The 10,000-nt window shown below is 47.5% G+C and overlaps 3 protein-coding genes across 5 annotated transcripts in view; 2 read left to right on the forward strand and 1 right to left on the reverse strand.

Annotated features, from left to right (window-relative positions):
• Positions 1 to 1,317, forward strand: part of pgam1a (phosphoglycerate mutase 1a) — a 5,251-nt gene extending 3,934 nt beyond the window's left edge. Inside the window, exons 3-4 of the mRNA XM_012832263.2 lie at positions 189 to 369; positions 595 to 1,317. Coding sequence (XP_012687717.1) covers positions 189 to 369; positions 595 to 764 — 351 coding nt within the window. The 3' untranslated portion in view covers positions 765 to 1,317. The remainder of the gene's footprint in view (positions 1 to 188; positions 370 to 594) is intronic.
• A 1,500-nt stretch (positions 1,318 to 2,817) lies between these two features.
• Positions 2,818 to 4,851, reverse strand: mettl18 (methyltransferase like 18). The gene is made up of 2 exons (XM_012832252.3): positions 4,633 to 4,851; positions 2,818 to 4,089 (listed from the first exon to the last, which is right to left on the reverse strand). The coding sequence occupies exons 1-2, from the start codon at positions 4,729 to 4,731 to the stop codon at positions 2,947 to 2,949; spliced, it is 1,242 nt and encodes a 413-aa protein (XP_012687706.2). The 5' UTR covers positions 4,732 to 4,851; the 3' UTR covers positions 2,818 to 2,946.
• zdhhc16a (zinc finger DHHC-type palmitoyltransferase 16a) overlaps positions 4,407 to 10,000 on the forward strand; it is an 11,072-nt gene continuing 5,478 nt past the window's right edge. Inside the window, exons 1-5 of one of the 3 annotated variants that reach the window (XM_012832245.3) lie at positions 4,407 to 4,501; positions 5,047 to 5,226; positions 6,841 to 7,066; positions 8,483 to 8,677; positions 8,841 to 8,929. In XM_012832245.3, the coding sequence (XP_012687699.1) occupies positions 6,842 to 7,066; positions 8,483 to 8,677; positions 8,841 to 8,929 (509 nt within the window). In that variant the 5' untranslated portion in view covers positions 4,407 to 4,501; positions 5,047 to 5,226; position 6,841. Of the gene's footprint in view, positions 4,502 to 4,985; positions 5,227 to 5,484; positions 5,689 to 6,840; positions 7,067 to 8,482; positions 8,678 to 8,840; positions 8,930 to 10,000 lie in introns of those variants that run through there. The other 2 variants (XM_042709595.1, XM_031578793.2) reach the window with 2 other exon arrangements.

Below are 10,000 nucleotides of genomic sequence, written 5' to 3' on the forward strand. Positions count from 1 at the left end.
CTCACTGTGCTGTCTCACTGTGCTGTCTCACTGTGCTGTGCTGTACCATTGTGCTGTGCTGTCTCACTGTGCTGTCTCAGAAGCAACCAACCCTGACCCCTCACTCAAATCCAGTATGTGTGTGTCAGCAGACAGGAAGTGCGGTTCAGCCGCTGTCTGAGCTCCCTGACCTCTGACCTCTGTTACAGGACCGTCGCTATGGCGACCTGACGGAGGACCAGCTTCCGACGTGCGAGAGCCTGAAGGACACCATCGCCCGGGCGCTGCCCTTCTGGAACGACGAAGTTGTACCCCAGATCAAAGAGGGCAGGAGGGTCCTCATCGCTGCCCACGGCAACAGCCTCCGAGGCATCGTCAAGCACCTTGAGGGTACGTCCCGCCCCACACACACCCCTATGTGGCGCACACCTAGGTCTGCATTACTTGACTATAGTACATTACTTGACTATAGTACATTACTTGACTATATGTCTGCATTACCTGACTATAGGCCTGTGCTGCAGAATTGACCAGTGGGCTTTTGCTGTAGTATTCAACTGTGTTTGTGTGCGTGTGTTTGTGTTTGTGTGTGTTTGTGTGTGTCCACGGCTGCAGGTATGTCTGAAGAGGCCATCATGGAACTGAACCTGCCCACTGGGATCCCCATCCTCTACGAGCTGGACAAGAACCTGAAGCCTGTCAAGCCCATGCAGTTCCTGGGAGACGAGGAGACCGTGCGCAAGGCCATGGAGGCAGTGGCCGCACAGGGCAAGGCCAAGAAGTAGATGACATTTGACCTTCAACCTCTGACCTCTACAGAGAAGAGGAGGGGTGTGGGGGTGTCCTTTTCTCAGCTCCTGCCCGTTAAACACACTGTGTGTGTGTGTGTGTGTGTGTGTGCGCTGTGTCGGATGCGTCTAGAGAGGGCATTGTAGAGCTGCATGGCTGTCTAATAAGACTGTAATTGAGAGTTTAGTTCTGATATATTTATTGACCAACTGTATTATGTAGGGAGGGACCAGTACCACACACACACACACACACCATCACTTTGTCTTTGTGATGATGAAGCTGGGCCAAAAGCACTTAAGTCAATGTTACACTGTCTTAGTACTGCATCATACACACACATCTGTCATCCCTTCTCTTTGTGACGCTGTACCTCGGCCCACAGCATTGAAGTCAATGTTAAATTGTCTTAGTTCTGCATCACACACACACCCCTGTCATTCCTTTCTCTTTGTGGTGATGTACCTGGGCCAACAGCTGTGATAATGTGTCATTGGTCAGAATTCCAAGAAGTAATAAATGTTTGAGGCTTACAGTCTTGTCCCCTAAGATGGCGTGAGTGTGTTACTTTGGTGTACACGGAAACAGATAAAAGGACAGTGCATCTGAGACCAAATACCATGCCATTATTAAAAGTAGATGGAATAACCAATGAGAACACCATGTGCATGCAGCAACCAATGAGATTGCAGCATGCTGTGAGTGCAACCAATGGGATTGCAGCATGTTTACCAATGACATGGCAGCATGTTGTGAGAGTGACAAATGTTGTGGCAGCATGTTGTGAGGATGACTGGTCACCAGACTAGAGTCACCAGAGTTACCACCACCAGTCATATGAAGTGGCAAGACCAGGGACCTGTGAGGTAACATAGGTATTGTGACTGACCAGTCAGATGAAGGCCTGCCTATGTGATCAGAATCACCTGTGAGATTATATAAAGTAATGACTGACCGGTGACCTGTGATGGATATCTCTCGTTTCAGCACAGGTGAGATTAAGGTGACCTGTGATGGCATCTCTCGTCTCAGCACAGGTGAGATTAAGGTGACCTGTGCTGGATATCTCTCGTCTCAGCACAGGTGAGATTAAGGTGACCTGTGCTGGATATCTCTCGTCTCAGCACAGGTGAGATTAAGGTGACCTGTGATGGCATCTCTCGTCTCAGCACAGGTGAGATTAAGGTGACCTGTGCTGGATATCTCTCGTCTCAGCACAGGTGAGATTAAGGTGACCTGTGATGGCATCTCTCGTCTCAGCACAGGTGAGATTAAGGTGACCTGTGATGGCATCTCTCGTCTCAACACAGGTGATTCACTTCTCTCCCACTGTTCAAACACACACTACACACATCCTGGTCCTCTGAGACAGAAGGGAACGGATCTGGTCTGTGAGTGTGTGTGTGTTTGTCACCATGAGAGGGGGTGCCCACTGGTCACTGTGGGGAGAAGGCAGGTTACAGCAGATACCGTCTGTAGTGTGTGTCACCATGAGAGGGTCTGTGTGTGTGTGTGTGTCACCATGAGAGGGGTCTGTCTGTCTGTGTGTCAATATGAGGGGTCTCTCTGTGTGTGTGTGTCACCATGAGAGGGGTCTGTCTGTGTGTGTGTGTGTGTGTGTGTGTCACACCATGAGAGGGGTCTGTCTGTGTGTGTGTGTCAATGTGAGAGGGGTCTGTCTGTGTGTGTGTGTCAATATGAGGGGTCTCTCTGTGTGTGTGTGTCACCATGAGAGGGGTATGTCTGTTTGTGTGTGTGTGTCTGTCACCATGAGAGGGGTCTGTCATGAGAGGGGTCTGGTCACTGTGGGGAAAGGCAGCTTACAGTAGATGCCGTCGGCCTCATCATCAGCCTCTACCCTGGGAGAGTCGTGTTTGTTTACCCTGAAGTAATGACATCTGGTCAATGAGTTCTCCCTGCAAGAACACCATCTGATGTGTGTGCGTGTGTGTGTGTGTGTGGGTGCCTACAGTAATGGGTTATGTAGATTATGTAAGTATGATGGGGATGATCCCTCCAAACCAAACACTGACACACAGGAAACCACTGTTCCATTTAGATGAATTTACTGTAAAAGACCACAAGAGGGCACAAAAACATCAGCTATGTTTCACTATTTGTCTGTCTGTGTATCACTTTCTGTCTCACTCGCTCATGCACACGTACACACACACACACTTATGTCATCTTTCGAGCCGCCTCGTCAGTGGCTGTAGAGTGTGACGCGTGTGTGTTCTTTCTCCTAAACCTGAGTGACACCACGTGTCTCTGTAGCCCCTCATCCACGTCCAGGAGTGGTCGCATCTCAAACACGCCCTTCTCTTCCACAAACCGCTCGAACAGGAGAAGCCCGCCGCCCACCCCAAAGTAGTGCGCCTTAGTGGCCAAGAGCACCTGTCCGTCTTCCGCAAGCAGCCAGCGGAATACCTCGTGCAGCGCCTCGTAGTAGGCGGTATTGTATATGGTCTCTGAGGTAAGGATGATGTCATATTTGTGCGCCGGACTGTCTTGGCGGAGGAGAGACAGGAAGGAAGACCAGTCCCCTGAGAAGAAGCGACAGCGACAAGGACCTACGGCGGGGGGGGCTCTGCGTTTGGGAGGGGGGGCGTCACACCTGTCGCCACTTTCATCCTCCTCCTCCTCCCCCTCCCGCTTTCTCCTCTTCTGATCAACCCTCTGCTGGGTGTTTCTCTCCTCCCGCTCCTTCTCCTTCTCCTTCTGCTGATTCTCCTTCTCATCTTTCTCTTTTCGCTCTTCTTTCTCTTTTCGCTCTTCCTTCTCAGCCTCCTTGCAGATCTTCTTCTTCTTCTCCTCCTCCTCTTCCTCCTCCTCCTCCTCGCTGTCGTCAGACTGCTGGTTGAGAACTGCGTTGGGGATTGTGAGCTGTTGGATGACGGTGCTGTTGTAGTCCTGGAAGTGCACCTGCTCCGCCCCCAAGCGCATCGCCATGACGCCCAGCAGCCCCGCCCCGCATCCCAGGTCTAAGACTCGCCTACCTGAAAAGGTCACGCCGCCTGGCTCCAGGTGTTCGAGGAGGTCGTAGGTGCACTCCCACACCCGCAGCCCTCCCTCGTACACCCCCGGGATGAGGTCAGAGCGCTGGGCGGCCATCTTCCTCAGGATCTGTTCCTCCCCCCCCTCCTCTTCCTCCCTCTCCTCCGCCGTGTGCTCCAGCACCGACTCGTTCACGCAGAGCACAGGGGGCAGGACCCCGACACGTACGGTCTCCATGACGACGTCCCGCAGGAGGGAGTCCAGCTCTGTAGGGAGGTTGTGTTCTCGCGCTGCCTTCAGGGGCTTAGCGGGGGTGACATCATCCACCTTTAAAACACGTACACACACAACCACATCAGCAACATACTTGAAATTAAAAATGTAAAAACACCACCATCAGTTCGAACCGAATCTACATACAATAACACATCTCTGCACACCATTACTGCAGCCCCTGGGTAACCAGGCGCTAATGTGAATGTTCTGACCTTAACCCTAACCCAGGGGCCAATGTAGAACTCTAAAGCGAGCAGCGCACCCATGCTTGTAGATATAAGTGTATATTCAAGTTAGGCTGGTTTTCAAAGGTCTTACAACCGTCACCCCCAGGTCGTCTGCAGCTGGACCATAGAATGGCTCAGACCATACTGAGATTCTGCTAACGCTAACTTCAGAAGACCTGGGGGTGACGGTTGTAAGACCTTTGAAAACCAGCGTAACTCAGGACAACTGCAATGAGGTGTGTATGTATTATGACTTGATATTCTGCTGGAATGTCCCCAGTGACCAACAGATTAGATTTATGCCTCAACCAACTCAAATATGCCTCAACCAAGCGTTATCTTAAACGCTGCTGTGTGCGTCACTTACAGTTTTGAGACAAGGTTCCTGATATTTTTCCGCTTTCGCATGGCCTTGACAGCATTCGTCTGTTTTCACCTTAATGTCAAAGTTGAAATTAAACGCCATTACATCTGCACGACGTAAATGCTTATAGTATTAACACGGTATCGCTATCTGCCAAGCTAACTTGTACACATATCCACGTTATTCTCAAGAACAGACTACAACTCCCAGAATGCGTTTGCCTCTCATCGTGTCAAATATGCTGTTTTTGGTTGTTATCTCTAGTGTGGGGTTGTAGACTTATTTAATAACAGTACTGCACTTTCAATTCAAACATTTACGATGAGTGTGTATATAAAACTCTATGCTTTTCGTTCTTATTATCTACCATTTGAAAGGCACTGACACAAACATGTGTCTTTAAACTACATTTCCCAGAGTTCGCCGCGCCTATTTGTAAACATGCGCACTGGTCGGTTGCACTGATTGGATCGTGAAAGGACCGAAGAACTGTCCCACTGCGTTGTTTTTGTGCCATCATCAGGGAGCAAAACCTACCTTTCCGTATCATGACCTGAGGCGCACGGCGCCGTGCCATTAAGACCGGATCAGAGCCAGGTGAGTAACGGTAATAACGGATTCCGTGTGATCATTTCAGGTGTGTGAGCAGCTGGACATGTAGCCTGCTAGCCTTTGGTCTGACTTCCCATCTCAGACTAAGGAATGGTGACGGGAAGAATCTCAAGGTCCAATCTAAAACACTCCTTCCGTTTGACTGGTTAACGCCTTCAATATTTTTTGTGATGTGTTACGATGCATAAACGTGAAAAACTGGGCGCCTATGAGGACGTTTTGACCTGGTGTTGGCAAAGACCAGACGTAATCCCCTCTTTCGCGCTGTCTGGCGATTAAATATGTGTGCTGATGGTAAGGGGGAGGGGATTGATGGCGGTCGCCGTCACCGTCATTTAAGCCACACGCGCCGGTCACCGACTTAGAGGGGTGCTGTGAGTTTATGCCCCTCGGACTTCCGTGAATGCCGTAGTTCTCAAAAGATGAGCGAGGTGAGGCTGCTCACCGGTGAGTAGAGAAACACCTGTACACGTGGCCGTGCCCATCAAGAATGTGGACGGACCGGAAACATACAAACGTACATTATGGTGTGGATTTCTAGGCAAGAGAGACAGTGAGCAAGGTGCCAGGGAATGCTGATGGAGCCCACACACACACACCCACAGCGATGTTTTCATAGGCCATATAGCACAGATCAGCCTTACCCTGGAAAGAGACCAACCCTCATAGACAGTGGAAAAAAGTTGAGTTAATTGCTGCATGTTTAAAACACACACACACACCTGTCTCCCTTGTGTAAACTATATTGTTTTGACATTTTTGCTGACACACACACAACAAACACATAAACCTGATATGACCACATTTTTACCTGTCATAGCATAACATGCACACGCACACACACACACACTCACACACTCACACCCCCACACAGACAACAAACATAAATATGACATGACCACACCTTCACCTGTCAGAGCATGACATGCACACACACACACACACACACACACACACACACACACACACACACACACATGTTTGCACTAGACTCTTTAACATGTAATTGTGGCTTTCCTCGCACTGTCTGTTCCCGCAACACAGAAGGAAAGGACCAACCACAAAGCTTCAACCACAAAGCTTCTTGTGAACACACACACACACACACACACACAAAGCAGTTGTAGGTGAGGTTCTTTATGTGTCTGTCAGCATGACCTCTGACAAGAAAGGTTGTCACAAAATGCAGAACTTATCATCCTTTTGTGTGTGTGTGTGTGTGCGTGTGTTTTCACAAGAAGCTTTTAGTTAATTGAGCCACAGGCGCAGGTGCATTTGTCTGTGTGTGTTATTGGTATGTAAATTGTATTTATATAGCACCAAAACGATAACGTTTTCTCAAGGCGCTTTCCAGAGCCCAGGGCCTGAACCCCTGAACCCCCCCCCCGGAGCACAAAGCAACAGGGGCAAGGAAAAACTCCTCAGCATAATATGACATAGAAGGAGAGGGAGAGGCTGCTCAGCGAGGTTTATGTTTATGATTGTATGTGTATTAGAGACTGCTTTGTGTGTGTGTCCGCACAATCTCTGGATGTGTGTGTGTGTGTAATTGTATTATCTGTGTGTGTTTTTAACTGTATTATCTGTGTGTGTTTGCAGGATGCGGGTGTGCCCGGCAGGGCCTGTCCTGCTGAAGTGTGTGCGTGTGTGTTGTCGTCGGGGGCGGGGGCGTGTGCCGCGGTGTGTGAGGGAAGCGTGGGGGTACACACACCTCCTGGCGCGCTCGCTCTGCTTCAACTCGCTCATCAGCTGGGACGTGGTCAACGACTCGCTCTTCGAACCCGTCTTCTGGGCCGCCGACCGCCTCACACGATGGTTCGGGCGGGTCAGTGTGTTTATATATATATATATATATATGTGTGTGTGTGTGTGTGTGTGTGTGTGTCGTGATAACTTGGTCTTCGAAACCTGTTGGTGTGGTTTGTGATGACTCATTCTGTGTGTGTATGTGTGTGGGGTCACTGTGGTGTATTACCTGGTAATAATCATGTGGTTAGCCTCTGCTTCAGGTGGTTTTGATGAAATGTTATGGAGTTAGAGTGTGAGTGTGTGTGTGTGTGTGTGTGTGTTCTACAGGTGTTTGTGTGTTTAGTAGTGGTGTTGATGAGCTCTATCGTGTTGATTGCGTACAGTGGTCCTAGAAAGTTTGTGAGGTTCTCAGGTTGACATTTCTGTATTTTAAATTCTTTATTCTAATATTTTGAGATACTGGATTTTTGATTTCCATGAGCTGTAAGATGTCAAGATTAAAACTGCTAAATGACTAAATGTAAAATGTAATGTAAAAACAAGAAAGGCTTGAAACAGGCACTTTATGTTTAATGAATGTAGAATATATGAAGGTGTCCTTTTTTGCATTCAATTATGGAAAAACTTTTCCACGATATTCACATTTTTTGAGATGCACCTGTACTTCCATAATGAAATTAAGACCGTTCATTTTAGTTAGCGTGACACACAAGTGACACACAAATACTTAATCTTTGATTGATGAGCGCAAGAATTGTATGGTGGCGCAAAGGTTGGTGACGTCGCTTTACATGCGGACAACTCAGGTTTGATTTTGATTATGCGATTGGAACAGAGGGCAGTTAAAGTGCTTTTGGACAACTGGACAACTGGTCAGTGAAAGTGCAGGGCAGTGATGGTGTTTTTCAAAGAAAAGGGGGTGAAAATGATTTGTGTAACTGGGCAGTGGATGTGCTTGTGTGACCCCATGCGTTTTTATTTGAAAACAATATTTGTTCCACCACTTTTGGATCAGACGGTTCCTTTTTTAGAGATAATCTCTCCTGCCTTTGAAAACACCCGCTCGCACGGAACAGATGATGGGGTGCATAAAAATGTCTGTGCAAGCACATACAGACTTGGGTACATATTTTTGTGTGTTGCCCAGTACTCATATGAATTCTCTGATCTAGGAATGTTTGGCTCAGCCAAGTAGGGCTGGACCTTCACCATGGCACCTGCTGTGGAATTCTGCGTTCTATTCTGCTGAACACTTGAATCCAAATGACGCTAAAGTTTGTCTAAGGAAAATGAACACAATGTTTCATTAAATGTCATAACTCAATATCAACACATGAACATACCATATTAAGGGTTCACAAACTTTCTAGCACCACTGTACCTGGTGTTCTGATGCTGTGTGTGTGGGGGTGTGTGTTCTACAGGTATTTGTGTTTTTAGTAGTGGTGTTGACGAGCTCTATCATACTGAGTGTGTCTGTGTTGTTCTACAGGTGTTTGTGTGTTTAGTAGTGGTGTTGACGAGCTCTATCGTGCTGATTGCGTACCTGGTGTTGCTGCCGATGGTGATTCACACGTACGCCCCCTTGTGGATCGTGTGGCACCTGTGCTACGGCCACTGGAACCTCGTCATGATCGCCTTCCACTACTACAAGGCCACGCGCACATCGCCCGGATACCCACCCACAGTGAGAACACAGACACAGACACAGACACAGACACAGACACAGACACAGACACAGACACAGACACAGACACAGACACAGACACAGACACAGACACAGACACAGACACAGACACAGACACAGACACAGACGTTTATTTACATGTTTGTTTGTTTGTCTGTTTCAGATGAAAAATGATCTTCCTTTCGTGTCATTTTGCAAGAGGTGTGTCACCCCCAAACCAGCCAGAACACACCACTGTGGAATCTGCAAAACGTATGAAGGCACACACACACACACACACCACTGTGGGATCTGCAACATTCACACACACACACACACACACACACCACTGTGGGATCTGCAACATTCACACACACACACACACACACACACACACACACACACACACACACACACACACACACACACACACACACACACACACACACACACCACTGTGGGATCTGCAACATTCACGCACACACACAGACACACACCATTGTCAGGATTCATACAGTCATGAAAAACCTGGAAATGTCATGGAACTGTAAAGTAGGTGATTTGCTTCACAAACACCTGTATATTAGATGTGGGCCAGTTAGAATTGACAGAAAAACATATAAATTAGTTAAACAACACAACAGTAAATAGGTTAGAATTGACAGAAAAACATATCTCACACACACACACACACTCACACATACATACTAGGGGTGTAAAGATTAACCGATACGTATCGATATCCGTTTTTAGCGTGTAAGATACGACTACATCGATGCGTGAAGTCCCGTATCGGTATTAAAATGACATGAACCGGTCTTTGCCCGATATTAAAGTTATGAATCGGTTCACAACCGTTTGTGTCTCCGTTTTTTTGCTACGCAAAACACAAAACACTCACTGACCTGTTGCATTTGATCTCAGTCAGAACAATGACAGCCTGTCATTGGCCAAAGCCTGCATAGAATAAACCAATCAGGCTGTATTCTCACAAATAACGCCAAGACCAGAGAATGACAGATTACAACTAGCTACACTAGTCATTTCAATCATAGACATGTATACTTGTCTATGATTTCAATGGCCAATGCTATGCTAGCTACCCTATCCATTTCAATGACCTATGCTATGCTAGCTACTTTATCCAAGGAAGATAAATCGTTGTTGATTGCGTGTTTCTACAGACATCCTCGGATTTAAATAATTATAATAATAATAAATAGGAGAATATTTGTATCATTAACAATTATGTTTAACATTTATAGTCATGATTCCGAGACCGAGCCATCATGATGTCCTAACATAAATAAAAGCACTATATTGTAACGTGCCGGCATAGTCGCC

This window comes from Clupea harengus, chromosome 13, assembly GCF_900700415.2.
Source record: "Clupea harengus chromosome 13, Ch_v2.0.2, whole genome shotgun sequence".
Classification (NCBI taxonomy): Eukaryota; Metazoa; Chordata; class Actinopteri; order Clupeiformes; family Clupeidae; genus Clupea; species Clupea harengus.